At 37.2% G+C, this 26,842-nt stretch overlaps 1 protein-coding gene and 1 long non-coding RNA gene across 4 annotated transcripts; one reads left to right on the top strand and one right to left on the bottom strand.

Annotated features, from left to right (window-relative positions):
• Positions 1-1,084: 1,084 nt before the first annotated feature.
• LOC116549413 lies at positions 1,085-4,377 on the bottom strand. The gene is made up of 2 exons (XR_004267853.1): positions 4,175-4,377; positions 1,085-3,301 (listed from the first exon to the last, which is right to left on the bottom strand). It is a non-coding gene; the product is annotated as an uncharacterized LOC116549413 (long non-coding RNA).
• On the top strand, positions 4,266-26,830 carry RWDD1 (RWD domain containing 1). Of its 3 annotated transcripts, XM_032274978.1 has the most exons (9): positions 4,734-4,974; positions 6,183-6,310; positions 7,377-7,490; positions 14,119-14,184; positions 18,108-18,238; positions 22,194-22,337; positions 23,654-23,786; positions 24,278-24,340; positions 26,535-26,830. In XM_032274978.1, the coding sequence occupies exons 6-9, from the start codon at positions 22,212-22,214 to the stop codon at positions 26,654-26,656; spliced, it is 444 nt and encodes a 147-aa protein (XP_032130869.1). In that variant the 5' UTR covers positions 4,734-4,974; positions 6,183-6,310; positions 7,377-7,490; positions 14,119-14,184; positions 18,108-18,238; positions 22,194-22,211; the 3' UTR covers positions 26,657-26,830. The 3 variants fall into 3 exon arrangements, with proteins under 3 accessions (XP_032130866.1, XP_032130869.1, XP_032130867.1); XM_032274976.1 differs by lacking the exon at positions 6,183-6,310 and having other exon boundaries at positions 4,803-4,974; XM_032274975.1 differs by lacking the exons at positions 6,183-6,310; positions 7,377-7,490 and having other exon boundaries at positions 4,266-4,974.
• The last annotated feature ends 12 nt before the right edge of the window (positions 26,831-26,842 follow it).

The raw sequence follows: 26,842 nt of genomic DNA, 5'->3' as shown, positions 1-26,842 counted from the left end.
TTACATCATCAGAAAGATTAATAGTTGTTTATACCCTAATACCAGGAAACTTTATTTCCATTAGCTTCTGAAGCCCTTTCTACATCAAATTCTTAGAGTGTATGATGTAAAATTTTATATTTTGAGCCAGTTAATCATGATCTTCTCCTAAAACTTTCTGGCAAAGGATTCTAAGTATTCGTTGGCTCTTCTACATGGCTTCAGAGTGATTTATAGCATCTATGTGAACATTTAAAAGGTGGTACATACCCCTGGTATTTCATTGTACAGTACATTATCTATCTCAAATAAATTGAATTTTTAGTCTTTTCTTGGGGGGTGTGATCTATAGCCTTCTTTTGATCCACAGCTACTTAAATGAAACTTTTTCATTAAGAACATGGTACTGCCTCCCCTTTATACTTAATGGATTTATATAATTATAAAACATATAATTAAAATCAATTATGTGCTAATACTACTTTATATTTTGCTACTAAATGCTTTTGGCTACCACATCAAACCCTGGAGCTTGACATATATAAACCTGCTCCTTTCTTAATTTCATTATCTCCTCCACGCTCCCACCATGACCTAAGTTGCCTCCTTCCCAGGAGACAAATGCAAACGAATGTGCAGATGTGTTTTACTCAGCTTTCTTTATGTTTTCCAAAACTGAACTGTAGAACCGCATTTATACTCTGTCCTTCTCTGTGTCTCTTTCCTCTATACTCAGTCTTACATTCATTTTCTTTTGAAATTCTAATGCACGATTATAATAAACAACAGTGTGATTTTACTAGATGTTTTCTTGCATTTGGTTTGTAGCACAAAGGGAAATCACATTAATCGTAAAAAAGTTTGAAGTATCATGGCCAACCAAAGACCTTCTGAATGCAAGTCTAGGTTGGTATTTGCTATCTCGAAAACACAGGGTGTGGAGATACAACTTTAACTTCTAAATAGAGTCTATCGAAATTTAGTATCAGTCAATAAAGGACAGACTGGCAGGTGGAGGAGCGTAGACAGCTACACAACTGGCTTCTTGAGCTGGGGGGTGTAAATCCATTATTGTGACGTCTGGACCGAAGAGCAATGAATAGTATTTCCAGGGAGGCAAACTGTATTATTCCTGACCTGAATTATTTTTCTGTACTAACAACCAAGTATGATTAAGCTTCTGTAATTTCAGTATATCAGAACTTCAGCAACAGAATGCATGAATTTTAAGTATGGGTTCCTCTTCTGCCACCCAGTGGTCAAAACAGGTGTCTGCACCATCTGTGGTGATGGTAGAAGCAGTAAAAAGAATATATAATGTTCACTGTATGTACTTTTAACAAATTCTCCTACTTACACCTTTTGATGCAGTGGCAAATAGTCACCTATTAAAAAGTAACTTGCTGAAATTACCCAGTTTCAGGTATTCCGTTATAAGCTTAGTCCAGAAAATGGACTAAGACAGAGAAAGCAGAGTTGTGAGGGTGAGGGTGAGGGTCAGGAAGTCAGATTCCCTAGGACCTATATTATGAACACATGGTCTTTAATCTGAGCTGAGAATGGGGCAGTTATGAGCAAAGTAGTGATAAAGACTGGTTTAGATTGTAACTCTGGCTTCTGTGCTGAGTCAGAGTAGATTGCAGGCCAGTGAAGTGACTTAGGCTGGAAAGCATTACTGAGATTCACTACCCTTGAAGAGATCTCTCTTCAGAGTACACAAAATTAAAATTTTATATGGCTCTTTGTGCTTGTGACTGGTGAAAAGTCTTTGAGATACCTGAGTAAGTGAAACATTAACCACAGGAACTGTTTGAGAATTAAAATCAAGCATTAAATGAGGAATTCTCAACACTGAGCTTACTAAGAGTAGTGTGATTGCCTAGAAAACTAATCGGCACAGAAAAGTAAAAATAAATATCAAAAGAATTTTTAAAGGCTGATAGTATTAGTAAACAGCAATTGCTAATATGCATTACCTGCAGAAGAAACTAAGATGAATACAAATAAGATAAACCTCTTAGGGACATATTTTTTATTAGCAATAAAGATGAACAGAGAATAGCAATGCTTATAAGAAGGTATATGAATTTTTTAAATTACCGGTAAATAATATTGATATGGAGTTTACAACATGCTTACACATTATTTCATATTATCTGAATTATCTTATAAGCTTATGTATCTTGCAAATGACTAAGGCTAGGCTTCTCAGTTTTGGTTCCAGATCCTATGATGGCCTTAGTAGTTCTCAAGCTGCTATGGAGAAATAACTGAGACTGGGTAATTTACAAAGGAGTTTTAATTGACTCACAGTTCCGCATGGCTGAGAAGTCCTCAGGAAACTCATAATCATGGCAGAAGGGGAAGCAAACACATTTTTTTTTTCACATGGCTGCATGAAGAATGAGTGCTCAGCGAGAAGGAAGCCCCTTATAAAAAAAACCATCAAATCTCATGAGAACTCATTATCACTAGGACAGGATGCGAATGAGTCAACTAACTCCACCTGGTCCCTCCCATGACATGCGGGGATTATGGAAACTACAAGATGAGATTTGGGTGGGAACACAGCCAAACCATATCAATGGCTCACACCATTTGCCTACCTGCAAAGCTTAAAACACACTTGGTCTATAACATTTTAAATTACCAATTAAAAATGAAACACTAAAAGAAAGTCAATTTGCCACATGAGAATTTTCCACAATTTCAGTTAAGGGACTTGCTGTGTTCTGTTAAGCATGTGTTACGGTCAAAATGAAATTAGAGATTCACTAAAAAATGCTTAATGATGCTTATGTAGGTGTGACAAAGATTTGGGGATGTGTTTTCATGATTACAAGACAGCCATCTCCAGTATCAAAATAATACTCTTAAGCCTTCTGAAGCATGTAGGATTTACAATGATACATAAGATTTGAAAAGGATGCTTTACCAAAAATTCTATTAATGAAATAGGAATGCAAATAAGAAAGTACTACGTTTACTACATTGCAATTGGCAACCAAAAGTAACCTTTTTCTAACGTCAACCTTGTATGTTTGTTGCTTTGCTGCATTTCATTTCTTTGGGTAGGTTGTTTTTAATTATTCTCTTAAGAGAAAAAACTTTTGCTTGATTTTCTTTGATCCAGTAGTCATTTAAAGATGTACTACCACCTTCCTTGCTTCTGTCTTCCTCACTTATCATTTTGGTCAACAGAACTTCATCTTTCCAGTTCTTCCAGCCAAAAATCATCCTTGACTCCCCGCTTAGAACTTATGCACTAGCTGTTCCCTCTGGCAGCTCTTTCCCGATAGCAAAGCATTATAATTCCTCAGAACTGAGGCGATACAGAAGAAAAAAAAAAAATGAGCAACTTACATTTGCAAAGTTAATTTATGTATTTTATTTGATTCTCACCATAGTTAGGAGACTTCACTTTTTTCCTGAAAGTTTAAAAGAAGGCCTGAAATCAACCCTTACTACCTTAAACACGGAATCAGTACCAAAGTGTGCCTGAGTATGTTTGTTTTAAAGTGTTCCTCTGCTATAGGTAAGCAGTACTCCTCAATAAAAGATCAAGGTGCCTTCTTGTACATCGGACATCACCATTTCAACAAGAGAAAGCTTCAGAGCCTTCATCATTAGGAAGCTTTCATTTAAAAAGTGTTCCTCCCACTATACAAGTGAAACCAGCTTTAATAAACAGAAATCAAAACAAAGAAAAATACAAAAAAGTGGGGAACACCTTTTGAGTATATTTTCTTAAAATGTTCCATTTTTTCCCGACTTAGCACAATAATATAATAAAGGAACATGGGATCCTTTATTATTATTAACATAAACAGTTAATATTCTTCTCATAAAGTTAACCATGTTTATTTAGTCATTTTCTCAGTTTTTGCCATCATGGTTCTTTGAAAATTTTCTTTGTAATCACTGCGATGACCTTGGAGATCACAGATACATATTACTGCCTCAGGTTTATTCTTAGAAGTGGTATTACCAAATTAAAGGTTTTCAACATTTCTCGGGGTACTGCAATTTTTACACTGCATATTAAAACTGTTATTACTGAGATCTACATTCCTTTCATCAATTCATCAATTCATAAATACACAATCACAGACATCTTGAGATCTACAATACATCCCACTGCGTTCATTTCACAAATTCAGAAGTTAAGCTAAAGATCTGAACCCAGAGGCCAGACCTCCGGACTGCCAGTCTCTCCCCCGATTCACCCCGACTTATTAAGCAGCTGGGCCGACGGTTCCGAACCCTTTCAAGGCAGTGCAGAGCTTCTGCTCCCCTGCCCACTGGAATCGACACTGATCCCAGCCCCTCACCCAACTCCCATGGGAGCAATAGGTAGTTGGAGACTCGCAGAAATCTGAACCCCACCACTAGTCCACACTACGTTGCCAGCCCGCAGCACCTAGGCCACAGGGTTAAACCGGAAACCGGAAAAGGTGAAGGTACCCGACGACCCTCGGCCAGGACCGGCCACTAGCGACACTATCCTTCCCTGGCGCGCGAGGCCAGCCTTTCAGTCCAGACTCATCGAGCCAGGATGCCGCGCTGTGAGGGTTCTCGGGCTCAAGCCCTGCAAAGCCCAGGAGCTGGCTGTAGGTGTCCTTGGTGAATGCCAGACCGCACACACCGTCCCAGCAAATCCCGAGCGAGTATGGGACAGGCAACAAATCAGTGCCCATCTGGCCAGGCAGAATGAGTCGAACGCGGAAGTAGGGAGCAGGCGGAGGCCGGCGGGGAGCTGTTGCTACGCAGGCCGGGCCTGGCTCTGGGCCCTGGGCCTTCCAGCCAGGACTCTGCGCCTGCGCCCGCCTGGCTGCCGCCAGCTCTCCCAGCGCGGCAGCTGTCGCGGCAGCTGCGCGCCGCCTAGGTATCTGGGCGATCCATGGGCAAGAGCAAGGGCCACGATGACAGATTACGGCGAGGAGCAGCGCAACGAGCTGGAGGCTCTGGAGTCCATCTACCCTGACTCCTTCACAGGTGACTTCCGCGGCCGCAAGCCCGCAGCCGCCCTGAGGAGGAGTGGGACGGGCAGGAGCCGCCCAAGCTCTGGGCCTCCTGGGCTGGGATGGAAAAGGGGACCGCGAGGCCGCGCGGCCACCTTACCGACTCTTCGGAAGTTCTTCAGTCACTTACCAGTAACCCAGTGACTTTTTCCCCCTTCTCTGCTTGTTCCCGGAAATCTAAAAGTCAGAGTGATGTTGGAGGGTGTCAGGCCTGGAAATTGAGTCAGGATTACTTTGGTTTCTGTGTAACCTACAGCAACCCGAGACTTATAATACATTAAGAGAAGAGATACCCTGAGATTCTTTTTTGCAGAGCCGCAAGGATGTTAGTTTTCACATTTTCACGTTTACTGTGCTAGAAACTGTTTTCGTACGATATTGTTTTAGTTTATGGGATTCAGAATGCTGTTCTCAGTTACTCAAATCTGTTTTGAGAGTAGCGTAGTCCCGTAAGTCTGTCGGGTTTCTTTATTTATGTTTAAAAAAAAAAAAAAAATCTGGCATGAAGCAGAATGCCTAATGGATAATGTGGCCCAAATTTCTGTTCCACTGTAAATTCATAGGTTGTTAGATTGGAAGGGAGATTAGACATCATCTAGCCTGGGTCTCCTGCTACAAGCCAAGGTCACAGGGGCTCAGGAAAGCTAAGTGGCTTGCTCTGGACGGCCCGCCAGCGAGTTAGCGGCAGGGCTGGTACTAAGAGTTACGTCCAGGGTGCTTGCCTGTTCTTTCACCTTCCAGACATATGGGACTTGGGATTCAGCTCTAGCTGAGATTGGGGGGAGCGGAAGATTACTTGGTAGGTTGGGCTAATGTAAAATATTATAATGAGAAGTTGATTAGGTATAATTCAAAGCAAGAGATTTCTCTATTAAGCAAGCCATGCTTCGGATGATTATAAACATGATACATAACTATATCAGTATGGCTCATCTGAGATTTGAGAAGCGGTCAAATAAAGCCAATGTGAGTGAGTAGAACTTAGGTGTGTGCATTTACATTCCCCATCCCTTCCTTTGAGTGTTGTCTATCATTGATAGTCAGAATTTATAGTGTAAGGTATGATATCTTAACTCATAAACTCCAACCCCTCTCCCTTTCATTGTTTAGCTTAGTTTTCTTGGCTCCACCTTTTGACCGCTACTTGCAATGGTAGCAAATTTTATTCTGCTTTGCCAACAGGCAGATGTCTCTCAGCTACCCCTGTATAGCTCCAGTCCTGTTCATGTTCTCTCTCACCAGCAGCACATCTGTGCTGTGAGGATGTTAAGGGGATGAGTGAAGAGGGGTTTGAGAGTGTCATTAACTGGGTGAGTGTGTATGGAGTCTGGCTCCCTTCTCTATCCTTGCTTATATGTCTATGTCTAAAATAGAATATAGGGTCAGTTGTTGGATATATTCTTAATCATGTTGGGTCATTTCTAGAACTTTAGAAATATAATAGGTGTGAAAACTGTAGGCAGAGTCAAGAAAGCATAGGATGTGCTATTCTTTTCCTTTCTTTGTACATAAGCTATCCCTCACTAAATCCTATGCATATAAGCATTTATAAAACTGATGTCTTTTTTTTTAACCCTGAAACAATCTTGTGGGTATTTCAAATTGTACTAGGCTCTGACAGCTCTGGTATAGCTCGCTATGTGAAATTCTTATCAGATGCCCAAGTGCTTGAGGATTCTGAACCATGGTAATAAAAGACAGTTTATGAATCTTTTGATGCATTCAGGTATTCTGCACTATCAGTTGAGCCATCTGTCTCTAACTCCTGTCAACATTTCTACAAGCTTTGCAATAAATAAATTAAAATGAGATGTCTTTATTTATAGTTCTTAGGGAACTTTGCCTTACTAGTGATCATGTTCTTTATGAAACTTCTTGGGGAAAAGACAGAGGACTTTGGGACAAAATGTTTCCATGTTTGATCTTTTAAAATCTTGGGGATTTGCAAGATTTGCTGTTTTATAGCCTTCTTTTGTATTTATGATTCCATACTTTTGTATTCTCATGCCAGGTTTAAGAAAGAGATCTTGCTTGTGTCAGTTGGCCAAGGAACACTAAATGGGAGTGAGTTAATAACTTCATTTTGAATCACATTTAATTATTGAATTGGGTAAATGCTCAATGCTGCTAATGAAGGAAGTAGATATACTTTTTTTAATGGGGTGAGTGCTTGACAAAGAAGCATTTGTTAAGTACATGTGACCCCATGTGGATGCTGAAGAGGCACAGTCTAGCCCATAGACCTAGGCACATAGATTTAGCCTAACCTCAGATTAATTGCTTTGAGTATTTGCAAAGAACTTTTGGTCCAGTGTTGCATTTGTTGTGAATTATAACAAATCATAATACAATTTCTTCTTTTTGCCTATTCTGTAGCTTGATTGCACATTGATCCAACCCTCCTAACAACTAGTCTTCCAAAATATAAATGGACTCTCCTGATACCACATTCTCCTTCAGTAGTGCTTCACTTGACAAGGTCCTGCTAAGGTAGTAGAATTTGGTTATTTCAATTTATGTATTGAAATCTCTCGCTGTGGGGAATTTTATTGGAACAAATTTGTTGGCATCAGGTTAACCAAAAGCCAAGTTTCGTTAATTCTGTTTGCCTTACAAAGAGGAGTACATAATCCTGTATTTCTTTGTCAGTATCTCTAAGCAGCAGCCATTCACACTTGACAGTTAAAATTGTGTCTTGAGATATGTAAGAAGTCATCTTGTAAAAGCAGTTTGTTCTAAGACATACTTTTTGAAAGGTCAGATGCTCCCTAGCAACCAGAGGCACTTATTTTAATATGGGGTCTCTGGTTTTTTGTGGAAACTAAAGGTAATTTGTGTATCTCATAATGTACCTTTTAGCTGCTAACTCTATTATCCCTGTTTTTGACAAAACTTTAATTCTATCAGTTTCACCACCATCTGTCCCCTAATGTCTCTCCTGCCCTTCCTCTATGGCCAACATTTCTTTCCTTTCTTTCTTTTCTTTCCTTCTTTCCTTCCTTCCTTCCTTCCTTCCTTTCTTTTCTCTTTTCTTCCTTCCTTCCTTCCTTCCTTCCTTCCTTCCTTCCTTCCTTCCCTCCCTCCCTCCCTCTTTTCTTTTCTTTCCCTTCCCTCCCTCCCTCCCTCCCTCCCTCTTTTCTTTTCTTTTCTTTCCCCTTCCTCCCTCCCTCCCTCCCTCTCTTTCTTTCTTTTTCTTTCTTTTCTTCTCTCTCTCTCTCTTTCTCTCTTCCCTCCCTGCCTCCTTCCCTCTTTTAACTCTCTCTCGCCCTCTCTCCTTTCCCTCCCTCCTTCCCTCCCTTCCTTCCTCACCCTCCTACTTCCTTTCTTTCCTTTTTTAAGACAAGGTCACCCAGGCTGGAGTGCAGTGCCCCGGTCACTTCACTGGAGCCATGAACCTCTGGACTCAAGTGATCCTCCCACCTCAGCCTCCAGAGTAGCTGGAATTACAGGCTTGCAGTACTGTGCCTGGCTAATTTTTTCACTTTTTAATAATAGCAGAGGCCTTGCTCTATTGCCCAGGCTAGTCTTGAACTCTTGGCCTCAAGCAAATCTCCCAGCTCTACCTCCCAAAGTGCTGGGATTATAGGCATGAGCCACTGCACCTGGCCCTGGTTTAATCTTTTTCTCAAAAAAAAATATTTTTTATTTTTTGAAAGAGTCTCCCAGGCCAGAGTGCAGTGGCATGATCTTGGGTCACTGCAACCACCACCTCCCAGGTTCAAGCGATTCTCCTGCCTCAGTCTCCCAAGGAGTTGGGATTACAGGTATGTGCCACCATGCTTGGCTAATTTTTGTATTTTTAGTAGAGCCCGGAGTCTCGCTATGTTGCCCAGGCTGGTCTTGAACTCCTGGTCTCAAGCCATCCACCGGCTTTGGCCTCCCAGAGTGCTAGGATTACAAGCGTGAATCACCATACCTGGCCCTCAAAAGTATTTTGATTTACTTACAGGGGTAGAAGTCTGGCATCCTTAGTGAAGATTAATCTTTCTTCTACTTACCCTAACTCACAGTAATGCATGGAAATGAATTAGTCCTTTATCAGAACTCAGGAATTATCTATTTCTGCAAATCCAATTAAGTAGCTTTCCCATCCATATTTTAGTTATTGTCCAACTTTGAAATATTATTCCTTTTTCTGTTTTTTAAAAATATTTATTTTAATAGGATTAGGTTCAGCTGTGACAGAAAATCCCCGATAATATTGGTTTTTTAAAAGGTAAAAACTTATTTTGCCCTTGCACATAAAACAGAGTGTGGCAGCTCTATTTCAAGAATTCTTCAGGGACCCATCTTCTAATATAGCTCTCTGTCATCCCTAAGATGTAGTCTCACACTTGTGGTAAAGATGGTAACATTCCCTCTCCAGGAAGTACAATAAATAAAGGAATGAAGAGCAACAAAGCAGTAAAAAATGACAGTTTCTTAAGGAAATTTCTTGGAAACTGTCAAAGGTCACATCTACTTCCATCTTTTTAGTGAGAACTTAGTCATTTTGTAAGGGCTAGCTGGAAATGAAACCAGGAAATGTCTTCATTCTGGGTAGTCATTATGCTCAGTTAAAAATGGCATGACTTAAATAAGGAGAGAGTGGATGTTGGGGGACTTTTAGCAGTACTTCCCAGTATCTTTTTTCTTTGTTTTACTTGCTTCACATTTTTTTTCTCTATAGTGGTAACTATGTAGCGTCCTTGGACAAATCACTTAGCCTCTCCAAGCCTTAGTCTCTGTATCTGTTTCATTGGAAATAATGTAAGTGAAAATACTTTATATCTTATAATTGTAAAACAAACATATGATACTCTTTACTAGAAATACCATCTTAGTTGTTAATTTTTCCACTAATATGGCTTCATAATTTCTTATCTCTTTAATGATTTTGATTTCCACTTTCTTTTAGCCGCACATGGGCATAGCCACACCTTGAAAATGCCATCGCTAACATTTTGGCCACTGAAAATTACTCCTTTCCATAACCTTTGTAGCCCTATAGTACTTTTGTTCCCACGCATTTACTGAACATGCGTCTCATGATTTCTCATGGATTGATAGTTCATCAGTTTCTTTCTCGTCCATCTTGCCTCCATGTTCTATCTGGCTCCCCAGGTCTGGCATATCACTGATATTCTTGCTAACATTCCTATATCTTTTGGTTTCCTCATTTACCAAATAGTTATTATATGTAATTTTTTAGGAGCTCAGCTTGGGGAAACAGACATCAGATAAATTTAGGCAGAGGGGATGGTCTGAGTTGTTTCAGATAATTTAGGAGTAATGACGACAAGTAGATGAGGCCAGGGAAAGGGTATTCCAGCCTGGGACCAACATATGCAGAAGCAGTACTCTGAGGGATCAGAATATGTTCAGAGGACAAGTGGTTTGGGTATTGCTAAAACATAGAGTGAGAAGTGAGAGTCATGGAAAATGAGACTTAACCAATAAGCTGGGGCCACATCACAGAGGGCCTTGTCAGGGATTTAGATGTGATCTGACGACGCAATAGTTCATCGCCCATTTTATTCCCCCACGGACCATACAGTACATATTGTAGACATTGCCACATCAGACCCAGATTCTAATAGATGGAGTGGCTTCACAAATAAAATAGACTTCGAGTTACACATGTTTTTGAGTGTGTTGGCTGTGATTCTACCCCTTTCTCACAACTCATTCCAACACACTGTATATAGATAGGGAACTGCTGCTGTAAGCATGTAACAATGTGATAAAATCTGCTTGCTGGGAAACTGTGACAAGAGACAGTGGGCGGGACGGGGTAGAATGAGGAGAATTATTCTTCACCTGTTCTTGAAACTCACTTCCCTTGATTTTCATAACATTGTTATCTCTTGAGTTTTTTATTACTTCCTCTTACTTTGTTCTCCAAATTGAGAGTTCGTTACAAAGCTTATGTTGGCATTTATTTCTCTGTATTACATTTCTGATGATCTCATTTAGTCTAATGACTTTAGCTATCACCTCTGTGTAGGTGATCCCAAATTGAATTAAAGCCCAGCTCTCTTTAGCACCATTCACCCATTTCTGATTGCATGTTCAACACTTCCAACTGAAAGTCTTAAACTGTCCTTAAAATATATCATGTCTGATTTTTTTGTTATTACTCATTTTTGTTAGTGGCATTTTTCTCACCCTGCAGTCTGCTAACTCAAAATATCACCACCACTGTTTTCTGCTATTCCCATTGCTGCCGTCCTAGTTCAGGACCTCATTACCTTTGCCTGGATTATTGCAATAGTGACTTAGTTTCATACTGCCTATAGTTGTTTCCCTCCTTTCATTTTATACACTGTTGTTAGATTTGTCTTCCTATGTTTTGAGAACAATTCTGATCATATTATTGCTAACAAAAAGATTGTGCACAACTAAACTCTGAACTGTGTTTTCACCTAGTTTTCTTCGCTCACATATAAGTTCAGCAAACGGAATAATTTCTTATTCCCTATATATATCTTTAGCTTTTGTACCATTATACTCTTGCTTCCATGGTGCCCTCAAATACATTTCCTTTCTCCATCTCTCCTTGCCAATATGCCACCCATGATTCACAGCCTAGCTCAAATGACTTGCTTGGAATTTCTCAGCTGGAAATGTGTTTTTCTTTTTAAATGATACTGTTTATCATTTATTCTGTTTGTTCAGTTACTAGCTGATAACCTAGGACAAGTTATTGAAAAACTCTGTATCACAGTTTTCACATCTGTAAAATTGGGGTGATAGTATATTTAATTATTTCGGAGACATTTTACATTTAACATCTCTGAAATGTGAACTTGTCTTATAATCAGTTACATGTAGGTTTAGTTGGCAGCTTATTTTTCTTTCTTAGTGGTGCATAAAGTATGTCTCATACTGGATGGCGTTGAAAATTTAGTGAATATAGTAATAGTGTAAATCATGGTCTTGTGCCAGAAGTACAGAATTTTCGTGTAAATGCATAGCATAGCATAAGAACAAAGTGATGCTCAATAAATGTTACCTATTGTAACTGAATATTGGTTACCCCTGACCAAAAGCCTAATGGAGTTCTAGAAAGTGGTAATAAGAGGCTGGGCGTGGTGGCTCATGCCTGTAATCCCAGCACTTTGGGAGGCTGAGGCAGGCAGATCATGAGGTCAAGAGATCGAGACCATCCTGGCCAATGTGGTAAAACCCCATCTCTACTAAAATACAAAAATTAGCTGGGCGTGGTGGCATGCACCTGTAATCCCAGCTACTCCAGAGGATGAGGCAGGAGAATTGCTTGAACCCAGGAGGCAGAGGTTGCAGTGAGCCGAGATCATGCCACTGCACTCCAGCTTGGTGACAGAGTGAGATTTTGTCTCAAAAAAACAGAAAGTGGTAATACATTGGAATGTCATTGTGCTGATCCCCTCTTTCTATAGTTGCAGTGTTTATATTTCAGGACTCGTAAATGTTAAAGTTCATCATGAAAGGAAATAAGAATGAAATACATCAACTATATTTTACATATATTTGTTAAAATGTAGACAAGGCCAACCATATTATGGCTCTATTATAACAACCTTTCAGTGAGCTGAAAGTTTTTTCAGCATGGACTGGACTACCCAAGACCTATTAACATATGACTCTACTGAGTGTTTTATCTAAAACTTTTCTAGTAATCACAGGTGTTCATCATTTCTTAAAGTACCTTAAATTCAATTAAAATGAAGACATCTGTCTTGAAAATATTTGTTTTTGTTGTTTTTGTTTTTGTTTTTTTTTTTTGAGGCAGAGTCTTGCTCTGTCACACAGGCTGGAGTGCAATGGCAAAATCTTGGCTCACTGCAACCTCTGCCTCCCAGGTTCAAGCTAATCTTGTGCCTCAGCCTCTGGAGTAGCTGGGATTACAGGCATACACCACCATGCCTGGCTAATTTTTGTGTTTTTAGTAGAGGTGGGTTATCACCATGTTGGCCTGGCTGGTCTTAAACTCATGGCTTCAAATGATCTACCTGCCTCAGCCTCCCAAAGTGTTGGAATTACAGGCATGAGCCACTGTGCCCAGCCAGAAAATACTGTTGATAATATGTATTTATGATGGCTTTAGAAAGTTCCCAGGTAGGAAAAGTTGAATAGTTTCCATGATTACTTCTTCAGTGATCCATTGCTCTTTCATTTCTGAAAAAGTCTGTATAGCTGTCGCCAACCTGGACAGGTACCAGTGCTTCCTGGACAGGGAGTGAGGCTTAGGCTTTTCTCATAGGCTTAGCAGCCATCCCTGGTAGCTTGAAGTTCTTTGTTTTCTTTCCAAAAGGTTCTGAATACAAGTTTTCTTTGTTACTGCTTTTCCTGCTTTCATTTTATTCATTTAGTTCTTCTTTTATTGGGGCAATATTAATTTTCTCGATACTGCCAGATACTGATCTAGGAGCTCTCACAGAGTTGTTATAGTGTTCTTGTGGGGAATAGATAATAAACAGAAATTAGCATTAGATAGACAATAGGCTATAAAATGACATACAAAGCTTTGTTATTTATATAAATGTTGATTTATGTGTCTTGCTCAGTATGTTTAGATTCATAGCTAATTCATTTTAAATTCTGTGAAAGACAGTAGAGGCTTAGTAAGCATTTGTGAAATAATAGTTTGGTTTGAGATGATGTGGTAGAGAAGGACAGGAAGAAGGCACAAACTTTAACAAATCACTATTACTGTTTGTCATGGAGATTCTGAGTTATATCTCACAATATATAAGTATAAAAATCAGTGAAACATGAATATCAATGGGTAGTTTCAGGTGGGAAATATGAAACTCTTTGCCATTATGTTGGGATTTTTTAAGAATGTAATTTTCCATGTATAGGTGGAGATTTTGAAATAAAAGGTAAACTACCTAATAATTTCAGTTGACTTGGTAAAACTCCAAAAGTATTACCTACCATAGGTATTTCTTTTCAGATTAAAGATAGCCCTCCATTTAAATAGAAAGTTGATGATAATTTTATCATTTCAGTCTTCTGTCCAGTCTGTATTTGTGGAAATGGAGATATAGCCTAGGGACCAGTTTCCAGGGCTGGGTATTGATAATTTGCTAATAAGGAAAAAGCATCTGCCTTGGAAAGCATTTCAGTAACTCCTGTCTGTATTTTCTTGCAGTATTATCAGAAAGTCCACCCAGCTTCACCATTACTGTGACATCTGAGGCTGGAGAAAATGATGAAAGTAAGTCTCATAAAAAATACTTGTGGTTTTTCCTAAGCTTCTCAGGAATTTCTCTTATTCTGTAGCCATTATGCTTGATATTGCCAGTGTGGAGGTCCTAAGGGGATATTATGAACCTACTATGAATGTTGTATGTTTCTAGTTAGAATTTACTGTGTGAACATGACTCCTAGGGAAATAGAAAGGAAATTAATGAAATATAGTCTGGCACAATAAGCTTAGTTTTTAAAAGTGAAATGGTAATATTAATATTACAGCAGATGGAGAAAAGGTAGGAGATTTTTGTTTTGTTCAAAGCAATACTTTGCATGCAAACATACTTCAGTGGTTGTGTGGTTCCTTTGAGTGATTGTTCTTTTTTCATGGCTGTTTTTCTCTTTGAACATTTAGATTGTTTACTGGACATTTACTGTTATAAATGGGGTTGGATATACACCTATCTGCATGTTTCTTTCTCTTTCTTTTGAAATAATGTAGCTATAAAACCAGATAATTAAAATGAAATAAATTAAATTTTGAGATATTTGGAGGAGTGTCATCTGAAGTTTATTTCTATTTTAGTCACATTAGTTGACATGGTAATTTGATCTTTAAAGTGGAAATATGCTTGTATTGAATATTTAAAGACTTCAAAGGATTCTCATGTTATTTCTGAGATTTTATATTTATATGTGAAAATGTAAGTATATGCAGATAAAAATAATGTAATTTTTTGAATTTTTTTTTAATGGAGTCTCGCTCTGTTGCCCAGACTGGAGTGCAATGGCACATTCTCAGCAGACTGCAACCTCCGCCTCCCAAATTCAAGCAATTCTCCTGCCTCAGTTTCCCAAGTAGCTGGCCGCGCCTGGCTAATTTTTTAATATTTTTTAGTAGAGACGAGGTTTCACTGCGTTAGCCAGGATGATCTTGCTCTCCTGACCTCATGATCTGCCCACCTCAGCCAAAGAGCTGGGATTATAGATGTGAGCCACTGTGCCTAGCTTGAAATATTTTTAAGGTACTTAAAATATACCAAAATGGAAATAGTGATCCCTTCCTGGTAATGGGATTATTTGTGATTCGATTTTTCCCTTATTTTATTTCTAAATTTTTACTACTGACTGTCTTTTACTTATAGTAGAATAAGTAAATGTTATTTTTTAAGAAACCTTAGTTTTTTAAATGGTTAAATGCACTTTAATATACCTGCATGGTGAAAATCAATTTGCAACTCTTTACGTGTTAAAGAATATTCTCAGGATATAATGCACATGAAACTAATCAAGTATAAAACTCTATTGATAGAAAAGAGGAAAAAACTAATTTGCCACAATGGTAAAATTTATTTTTTAAATTTACTTTTTAATTTTTTGGTGAGAACGTTTAATATCTAATCTCTTGGCAATTTTTAAGTATACAATACATTATTGTTAACTGTAGTAATCATGCACTACAGAAGATCTGAATTTATTCATCCTGTCTGAAGCTTTTTATCCTATAACCAATATCTCTTCAACCCTGATATCAGTTGTAAAATATCTTCTTTCATGTATGATTTTACTTATTTTACTCTTCTCTCTTTTTTCTAGCCTAACGGTTTTATTAGATATTTTCTATTGTTTTTCTAATCTATTTCATATATTTCTGTTCTGATCTTTATTATTTTCTTTGTGCTGATTTTATGCCCTGTATTTTCTCTTTCTAGTTCCTTGAGGGGCATGTTAAATTGTTTTTTGAGATCTTTATTCTTATTCGATGTAGGCATTTATTGCTACTAACTTTTCTCTTAGAACAGCTTTTGCTTCAACTCATAAGTTTTGGTATGATGTGTTTCCATTTTCTCTTTCTAAAAAAATTTTTTTAATTTAAAATATTTTTTAGAGACAAGGGTCTTACTCTGTTACCCAGGCTAGAGTGCCATGGTGCTATCTTAGCTCACTGCAGCTTCCAGCACCTGGGCTCAAGAAATTCTCACACCTCAGCCTCCCAAGTAGCAAGGACTACAAGCACATGCCACCATGCCCAGCTCAATTTTTTAATTTTTTGTAGAGACAGGGTCTCACTCTGTTGCCCAGGCTGGTTTTGAACTTATGACTTCAAATTATCCTTCTACCTTCGCTGTCCAAAGTACTGAGATTACCGGCGTGAACTCCAGCACCTGGTCATATTCCTTATTTTCCTTTGTCTCAAGATTCTTTTAAAATTCCCTTTAAGTTCTTCTTTAATGCATTGATTGTTTAAAGTCTGGGAGGTAGGAGGAATGGTGAGATGTTGGCCAAAGTGTACAAACGTTCAGTTATGTAAGATTAATAAGTTTGGGGATTTAATGTACAATGTAGTGACTATAATTAATTATAAATAATACTGTATGGTATACTTGAAATTTCTTAAAAGAGGTGATCTTAAGTGTTCTCACCACACACCCCCCCACCACACACACACACAAATCATAATGATGTGAGGTGATGTTAATTAGCTTCGTTCTGGTAATTATTTCACAATATATATGTATATCAAAATGTCACATTGTACACTTTAAATATATACAATTTTTATTTGTCAAGTATACCTCAAGAAAACTGGAGATGAAATAAAAATAAAAAATAAAAAAATTAAAACATCTTGTTCCAGCAATAAAACTAAAGTGTGCTAATAAAAGAAAGGAATGAACAGAAGTATACTGTTTCTTACTGACCTCTAATACTTAATCTTTTGCAATTTTTGGTTCATAAAATTCCTTGTTAATATCATAACATGAAAAATAAAACAAAATGTCAAACCTGCAAATTTTAAGGTGCTTATTTTTTCTTATCCATGAAGAGCAGTATTAATTTGTATCAAAATCAGTAGATTTTAATACTATAAAATGCAAGTTACACAAAAGATGGCATCTGGGAAAAAGATCATTGCAAGTAATAGTCTTAACAGAAAATGTTTAGCACTACTGCTTAGTTGCAGACTCCTTGGTTGAATTGAGAATGGTCTGGGCTGCAGAGAGGCACCTTGCACTGACATACCCATAAGAGTTTTACTTGTGTACAGGTATGAAATCCGTAAATTGACACAGACTAAAAGAGTGAGTGAGAATATATAGGTGAATTAATTTAAAGGTTTCCCATATAACCTTTTAAACTGTTGAGGTCAAAATGGTGCCATTCAGCCACTAATTAGCCCTGCTGGCATTGTGTGGATTTGAATATAGATTCCAAGGCTACAGCCAGATCTTCTGCAGGTAGGAACTGGCTCTGGTAGAGGCTAAAAATTAGCCTGTGGTAGTACTTTTTAAAAATGCGTTGTATTCCGTGCCTTTTGTTTATCTTAGGAAAGGTTTTTATTTATTTTTTATTTATTTTTTTATTTTTTTTTGAGACGGAGTTTCGCTCTTGTTACCCAGGCTGGAGTGCAATGGCGCGATCTCAGCTCACTGCAACCTCTGCCTCCTGGGTTCAGGCAATTCTCCTGCCTCAGCCTCCTGAGTAACTGGGATTACAGGCATGCACCACCATGCCCAGCTAATTTTTTGTATTTTTAGTAGAGACGGGGTTTCACCATGTTGACCAGGATGGTCTCGATCTCTTGACCTCGTGATCCACCCGCCTCAGCCTCCCAAAGTGCTGGGATTACAGGCTTGAGCCACCGCGCCCGGCCAGGAAAGGTTTTTAAAAAGTGGCATTTATCCATCCCCTTTCTCAGACATGCAGTATGGTAAAATACTAATAAGTGGTAAATGTACTTCATGTGTAAGTGTGAGTTTTGGTATTCCATGATTTGTTTCACTTATCTCTTTGTGGTATATGTTGTTTAGTGATCATCCATCTGGTCTCTTAATAACCTGTTTTCTTTATAGGAAAATCTGCTGTGCTACTTTTTACTGATTCAACAAAAATATCTACCTCTATACTTTTAAGGTATTCACATCAAACTCTTATCTTGTGTCTTAGCTGTCCAGACTACCCTCAAGTTTACATACAGTGAAAAATACCCAGATGAAGCTCCCCTTTATGAAATATTCTCTCAGGAAAATCTAGAAGATAATGATATCTCAGATATTTTAAAATTACTAGCATTACAGGTAAGGAAATAATAATTTTGTGTTTTGTAGCAGCATTTATTGGCCTTAAATGTTATATATTAATTTCAAGTTAGAAAATGCTATTAGGTGTATAAATAGTACATTAACCACGCAGAATTGATGATACTTAATCACAGAGCATCTTTATTTTTGTTTCCTACTGTCTCTTTAAAATTTGACTAATAGAAGTTGTTCCATTGCCCCTGCTTGAAACTCAGTCGGTAAACTCATGGCTTTTTTGCTCGTTCATGAGTGATAAAATGTCCAACGGATGCTTTAAATTGTAAAGAGTGTTTTGATTGGATTCTTAGAATGTCTAGTCCCATATGTAGCTACAATTTTCAACTTTATAAAAAACTTAAAACTCCTTTTCCCTCTGACTTTTTACATACTAGTTGCCTGCAGTCTGGGAAAAGGACTGATGATTGATTTTCTTTCTACCATCTCTACTGCTCTCAAAGCTTACAAACAACAATAATGGCTTATGACCCCTATGAGGGGAGGCTTGTGTGGAAAAAAAGGGCATTAAAAAAAGTTTTTACTGGATTAATATTATTGTGGGATAGGCTACCTGTAATCTGGGCTTGGCAGGTATCTAAAATATACTCAAGCTTGGGTAGAGAGTTTTCATGGGGTTCTTCAGAGTAGAGAGTAGGGAGGGACGTAAAATTCTTACTCCACCATCTTAAAGTCAGAAGTCCTACCTTTATTTGTTTACTCTAAGAAGAATTGACAGAAAGCATATCTCCACCTTGGATGTGACTTACATATTCTAAAGACCAGTGGTCACTGGAATGTTGATATTATAAAAATATCTGGAGCTGTTGTATGATGAGGAGTGAAAGAAGATATATCAGATAGGGATTTTTGCTGATCCTGGGCCCTATTCATCGTGTTACCTAGCATGAAATTATGCTAATTCTAACATTTTTTTTTTTTTGAGACAGGGTCTTGCTCTGTCACCCAGGCTGGAGGGCAGTGACATGATCATGGCTCATGCAGCCTTGAACTCCTGGATTCAAGTGATTCTTCTGTCTCAGCCTCCCCAAGTGCTGGGATTATAGGCATGAACCACTTTGCCCAGCTTTTCGAACATCTTTTAAAACATTGCAGAAAACCAGGGATGGTTATGCCATATTCAGTCAGTCACACCTTAATGTAAATTATTCAGTCTAAGTGAATTTGCCCATGTGTTCAATATTTTATTTGCACTGAAACGTCTCCTTTCAAAAAGGCTGTTTTGATTTCTTTGACACCTGCGTGAGCCTCCAGTGTATTCAGGGAATATTTGTCCTTTGTTTTCCAAAAAATAATTGTTGTAACTTTCTGATATCAAAATAATAAATGCATATTACAGAAACTCAGAAGATACAAAAAATCACAGAGAAGAAGAAAATAAAGATTATATTTAATTGTACCAACCATGTATAATTGTCTGTTAATATTTTGATGTGATCTAGTATCAGACTTTTTTTCTTATGCTTATATATATTCTCCCAGACAAGTTAGATCATTTTATGCATAATGTTTTATAATATCCTCTTTTTCACATAATGCATATGAGCATCTTTTCATTTCAGTTAAATATGTATGAGTCATTATATTTGTTAATAGTTTAGAATTTCATTGTATATGTAATTACTTATATCTTTTTTAAGACAACTTACAGTTGTCTCATTTTTGCCTGTTATATAATTAACATATAATTAAGAATTAATATATAATATTTCAGCATTCTTATGTGTCACTATTTGTAAGTCTTTAGAGCAGGTTCTCCATTGTACTTTTAGTGCCTGGAACATAATAGACAGTCAAATATTTGTTGAATAAATGAAAATAATGAATTACTGATGAGTATGCTAGTTCCATGTTTCCTAGAAGTGGGATTGCTGGATTAAAGGGAATGCATACTTAAGAATTTCATGCATACTGCCAAATTGGCCTTCAAAATAGTTGTGCCAATTTATGATCTCACTGTAGTCATTGTGGTATCTGTTTTCCCACATTTGCTAGTACCAGATATTTTCATTTGGACATATAGTGATGACAAGGTGAAAATAGAATGTAATGTTATACTTTGCATTTTAAAAATACTAGTGATGTGGAACTAGGATGACTTCGAAGTTGTACAACTTCTATGTGAATGATTAATTTTTTTGCTTTTCTATTGGCATACTTAACTTTTCTAAAAGACATTCTACTTCTATTGGATATGAAAGTTTTGTTATTGAAATGTATCAAGCATTAGGTTGGGTGAACAAGAAAGACGCCATCCCTGGTCTCATAGATTTTATTCTCTGGTGAGCAGTGTGGATTAGCAAATTGGAAATCATTCTGTAGGAAAAATGCTATGACAAACTTTTGAAAGATAGGATTGTATGGGTTGACATAGACAAAGTTCTGGAGAAGCTTCCAGGAGGAACGGAGGACTGTGGGAAGAGTTGGCCAGGAAATAGAGGAGAAAAATTTCAGGGCAGAGGAACAAACTTGTTAAAGGATATTGAGGTGAGAAAAAGCAATTGGTTGATTATTTCTTCTAGAACTTCTAGTCACACAAAATTCATTGAATTTAGGATTTGAAGTTGGTGGTGATAAGTGGTGGAACTAAAGAGGCTACTTTCTTATTTCAAGGGTCTTCTAAACTGTTCACAAAATGTGGATTTGGTCCTGATTGGTTTCCGCAGCTATGAAGGGGTTTTAAGCAAGAGATGGATTAGATCAGTTTTGTGGTGCTTCAGTTTGTAAATTGATTAGTTCTCTCTCTTTCTTTCTTTTTGTGAGTGTTTGTGTGTCTCTGTGTGTGTGTGTGTGTGTGTGTGTGTGTGTTTGTGTATTGAGTGGTCAGGGGAAGTCGATGTTAAGTTTTAAGATTATAGCTTTTAAGAAGAGGAGTTTCTTGTATTCCAAGCTGAAAATGATGGTGCTCTGGACTAGGCTTATAACAGTGTTGATGGACAGACTTATATGACATTTAAGAATAGATAAGAAGCAGTGATGAAGCTTATGATGGGATGGGGATGTTCAGGCTGGGTAGGTGGTGGTACGATTTGCGGAGACTAATGATCCAGGAATAAGTTTTGAGGAGAAGATGATGGTTTTGTGTTGAGATGACTGTAGGACATCAAGTCTCTGCCACCAAATAGTCAGTTTTAATATGGGTCTGCCACTCAGGAGAGAGGCTTTTTAGTCATAGATTTAGGATGGTTAGCATAGAAACACCACAGAAAAGCCCCAGTGAGTTGGATTGTAGGAGCTAGCTTGAAGCCTAGTGCTCATAGAGGGCCCAGAAGATGCAATACCTACTCAGATGCTGCTGAGGGCAGCCCTGTCAAAGAAATGCTTAGTAATCTCTGCTTCTAGCACTGTCTGGCTAGTAGATTTTAAAATTATTTTTGTCTTCCTCTTTGGACCCCTATCTTATTTTTTTCTGCCTTCAAATGACCAACTTCATAATAGCCTTTTGAGTTTATATTCCTTTTATGAGTTTGAGATGCTTTTATATTTGGTTTTAAACTATTTCAAATCTAAAGAAAAAAAAAAGGTTGATACAGATAAACTACAGTATTTCCTACGTTCTTTATTATTATATTATTTTAGAACTCACTCTGGCCTCAAAATGCAGTTCATTGCCACAGCTCTTAAAATAGTCAAAAAGAACTAAATATTGAAAACATGCTGGAGAAAGGATGTTACCAATTACTATAGGAAATAGTTCTCTGAGTTTTACCTATATGATTATTAAATAGAATTTGCTGAAATACAGTATCTGTTTCAGATTGGATATGGCACATTTATATGACTTTAAATAACATTATTTATATGTATATGCTCACTTAAATGATCTTTTATTGAACTGTATGAACATAGGGTATAACTGAATTGGTAATCATTATAAATGTATGGATTTCTGTTTTTTCTGAGAGTGTAGTACTCATCACCTTTTTTTGTTACATAGGCTGAAGAAAATCTTGGTATGGTGATGATCTTTACTCTAGTGACAGCTGTGCAAGAAAAATTAAATGAAATAGTAGATCAGATAAAAACTAGAAGAGAAGAAGAAAAGAAACAAAAAGAAAAAGAAGCAGAAGAAGCTGAAAAGGTATATTTACAAGCCTTGTTTTCTTTTATTCTTAAATCAGTTTTGGTTGCTTGGTTGGGTTTTGAGGGGTTTTTTGATCAATAGCATTTTTTTTTTTTTTTTTGGAAATCACAAAAATAAACAAAAGTAAATTTTAGTGAAGTTTTATTAAGAACAAAATTGTAGAAGTCCCTCATTTGATTGGTAGCATAGTTTGAGTGATGAATGATAATCAGTAGAAGTTAGTAAAACTCATGCGAGTAAGACCAAGAAGTATAAATAATTTCACCTATGATATGGGAGCAGGGGTGTCCAATTTTTTGGCTTCCCTGGGCCACATTGGAAGAAGAAGAATTGTCTTGGGTCATACATAAAATACATTAACAATAGCTGATGAGCTAAAAAAAAAAAAAAAAAAAAAATGCAGAAAAGTCTCATGTTTTAAGACAGTTTACAAATTTGTGTTGGGCCGCGTTCAGAGCTGTCCTGTGCTGCATGTGGTCCACAGGCTATGGGTTGGACAAGCTTAGTATAGAGTTTAGAATTATAACTCCCCTATACTACAGTGAATTAATAGTTACTAATTGTAAAGAAAGCCTCAGATTTTGAAATGAAGTGATAAAGCAAAGATTTAGCATTAGAAATTGGTGTGTATTTAAAATATATCAGTACTGACAGTGTATTAGTTCATTTTCATGCTGCTGATAAAGACATACCCAAAACTGGGAACAAAAAGAGGTTTAATTGGACTTACAGTTCCACATGGCTGGGGAGCCCTCAGAATCATGGGAAGTGAAAGGCACTCCTTACATTGCAGTGGCAAGAGAAAAAGGAAGAAGCAAAAGCAGAAACCCCTGGTAAATTCATCAGATCTGGTGACACTTATTATCACGAGAATAGCACAGGAAAGACAGGCCCCCATTATTCAGTTACCTCCCCCTGGGTCCCTTCCACAACACGTGGAAATTCTGGGAGACATAATTCAAGTTGAGATTTGGGTGAGGACACAGCCAAACTATATTTGACAGTAACAGCTTTTTTCTTAACAATGAATAGCTATGGTGGTAAATACAGTGAATACATTGTATATTATCTTTGTTTTTTGTAATAAGAAAAAAAATGGACTACTCCAAAGTATGTTGCCAAAACCAATGAGAGTAGACAGTGCAGGCAGAAATCAGATTAAATATTTCAATATTTCAAAAATTAATTTTTCTGTTTTTCTTATAAGGAGTTGTGTTTATTTGTTTAGAAGATACCATTAGAATTTATTTGTTAAAACTGCTGTTTCATTAATCTGGTGCCTTTTTTTTTTTTTTTTTTTTAAATTTTCTAAGCAATTATTCCATGGCACTCCAGTTACAATTGAGAATTTCTTAAATTGGAAGGCCAAGTTTGATGCAGAACTCTTGGAAATTAAAAAGAAAAGGATGAAAGAAGAAGAACAAGCAGGAAAAAATAAATTAAGTGGTATGATTCCTTTGCCATTCCTGTTCTTCCTAAACCCTCCTGTATTATTTTTTATATAGCAAGAGGATCATTTGGACAGATTTCTATAAGAAAATAATGTACATAGGCGTCTAGGACAAAAAAGAGAAAACATATCTATAAGATTATATTTCTGCACTCACAATTTATAATTAATTTGTATGGCTTATCTTTGATATTAGTATTATAATTGTTAGATCCGCAATAGAAGGATATTCAGGATCACATCTTAGAAGAGTCAAACCCATTTGTTTTTCTAGTACCCTCAGGAGGACTGGTTTTTCACTTGTTTCATCTTAATGCAGTTACATTTCACATGCCACTTAGCTATTGAATAGGTTCAAAAATTTATTGAAATTCACAGAGAAAAAGGTTTTCAAACTTGCTTTCTTGGATTTTATTTTTTAAAGTGTTATAGTGAAAATGGAGAAAAGCTATGCCATTTGAATTAAACTTTTTTTTTTTTTTTTTAGGGAAACAACTATTTGAAACAGATCATAATCTTGACACATCTGATATCCAGTTCTTGGAGGATGGTAAGATAATACTAGAATTCCACATGTAGGACAGGCACAGTAGCTCACACCTGTAATCTAGCACTTTGGAAAGCCAAGGCAGGAGGATTGCTTGAGGCCAGGAGTTTGAGCCCAGACTGGGAAACACAGTGAGCCCCTGTCTCTATTTAAAAAAAAAAAAGAAAGAAAAAAAGAATTCCACGTGTATATAATGCAGTCTGTTTAGTTTTGAGCCATGAAAATCAAACTCAACTTTTTTTATTGTACATTTTTCCTCCCAAGGCTGTTAAAAATATATATTTTGAAGAATAAATTCTAGTGGTTGGCCAATTTATACATTTGAAATTAATGTTGTAATTCTATAGCAATATATATTTTAAATTTTTTGATAAGCAATATCAAAGATAGAAATAGACAATAATAATCACACTATCCTCTTACAACTATTCAACTAGGTTATTGTGACTCAGGCGAACTGTTTTCTTCAAGTTTCTAGTATCACAAATCTGTGAAAACTATTCCATGGTCTGTTGTGGAGCTTGTAAAAACCTCAGATGTTTAACTCCTAGCATTCCCTCTCACCAGCCTGTCATATGACTCTTGCTATATTTGGAGTATCTAGTCCCTTGTGCTTTTCTTCTATCACCTGTCCTCTTCTTCTCTTCCATCTTTCCGTCATCCATTCACTTACAAATATTTATTGCACTGTCCTGGCCACTGAGGATATAGCAGAGTACAGTATAGGCCAATTCTCTGCCCTTGGGAGCTAATGGCCTACATGTATTTTCTTAAACTGGGCTCCACACTTAGTCACACCTCTGATAGCATGCTAGAGTTCTGTACTTTATTAACCTCTTGTTATTTCTGTCTTGCCAGTTGGGAATCCTTTAGCTTCTGGCCTTTCAGCCTTGTTCTGGATTACCTGCTGAAGAAGGTTAAGAAGTAGTGTTGATGTAGCTTACTGCTAAATGCTTTCTAATCTAAGCTAGGCCTTTACTGACAGTCAACATTTTAAAGTTTTTGATACCTTTTCCTTTTCTGATTTAACTGTTTTGTCGTTTTCACCTAGATGTTTATGGTAGCTTCTTAAATTATTTCCCTAAATCTCTTCCTCCTCCTAGTGCCATTACCTATTCTATAGTCACTTCCTGTGAGATGGTATTTCTGAAACCCATATTTAAACATAAAATTTCTCTCCTTAAAATCCTTTGATGGTTTTCACTGCTTTGAGGGAGAGAATGACCTACACAGTCTTTCTCAATCTGGCCCTCATCTACATTAATTTCAGGTATTTTTTCTCAGGAATTTCATCTTCCAGTTAAAATTATTCTGGTCTTACATTTTCTCTCTGCCTTTGCATATACTTCTGCCTAAAATTGCTTCATCCTGGCTCCTTTTCTTGGTGGATTCAAATTTATCATGAAGGTATTTCAGACTTCATTTGCTCCATGATGTCTTTGCTATATCTCCTAGACAGAGCCCGTTATTCTTTGGCCAGGACTTAATTGTATTTTATTGCTGAATTGCTCATAGGCAAGAAACAGGACTCATTCTCTTTGTATTTTCATTGAATTGAATGTCAACAGACTAGAGTTTGACAGGGGAGGAAGATGAACAATTTGGGGTGATTTAATAGTGCTTTAGTATCATAGTTTTATCTACTTTAGACACACTGAAGAGTGAAGATATTTAATGCAGAGCCTGGGTATAGTTTCCTGTAGGCTTTAGAAATTGTAACTAACGGCATACCATTGGTTAAAAGGGGAACTGGGTGATAATGAAGATCAAGTCAAATCCATTAATTAACAAGTATGGCTGAGCTTTAACAATGTGCTTATCTGATACTACTGGAAGAGATAACTCCTCATACCAGTCCCATGGTCAATGATAATTTTCTGTAACCAGGAGAACATATCATTGTTGTCTTCAGCTGACAACATGCTACATTATAAATAATTCTAGTAAGCTTTTTTAAATAACTGGATTTTTAGACTATGAACTGGAAACATGAAGTTGCTGTTAAAATTTCAGTCTCTACTGACCAATACAAATCACTGTTGATATGATATGTACTAATAGTAATAGTGGTAGTTTGGGATTTCATCACTCCTATCTCACATGCAGATTTGGAGATTTCTGTTTGGTATGCCAATGAGTTGTATCTTTTATTTCTGAATATAAAACTAAAGATGGATTTTTTTTTTTCCTTTTGCAGCCGGAAACAACGTGGAGGTAGATGAGTCTTTGTTCCAAGAAATGGACGACTTGGAGCTAGAGGATGATGAAGATGATCCAGACTACAATCCTGCTGACCCAGAGAGTGACTCAGCTGATTAATGGACTGTCCCCATCTGCAGAGAGGCTTGACTGCCACAGCATCTGTGGCTGTGCTCAGAGGGTTTTGATTTTCCTTTCTTTTTTTCTAGGAAAAAATTATTTTCAGGAGAATATTCTTCTGATTGCTTTCATCATTGAACTTAATAAACTGACGTTAAAATTTCAAATATAAAATGTTCAAGGCTT

This window comes from Sapajus apella, unplaced genomic scaffold (genome assembly GCF_009761245.1).
Source record: "Sapajus apella isolate SASKATOON/1434 unplaced genomic scaffold, GSC_monkey_1.0 scaffold6, whole genome shotgun sequence".
Taxonomy (NCBI): Eukaryota; Metazoa; Chordata; class Mammalia; order Primates; family Cebidae; genus Sapajus; species Sapajus apella.
The sequence above is the reverse complement of the archived record's forward strand: the minus strand, read 5'-3'. Positions and strand labels throughout refer to the sequence as shown.

Coding starts and splice junctions, on each gene's coding strand:
- RWDD1 (XM_032274975.1), top strand. CDS start 4,902: ATGACAGATTACGGCGAGGAGCAGCGCAACGAGCTGGAGGCTCTGGAG. Junction 14,185..18,107: donor GGCTGGAGAAAATGATGAAA/GTAAGTCTCATA, acceptor CTTGTGTCTTAG/CTGTCCAGACTACCCTCAAG. Junction 23,787..24,277: donor AGGAAAAAATAAATTAAGTG/GTATGATTCCTT, acceptor TTTTTTTTTTAG/GGAAACAACTATTTGAAACA.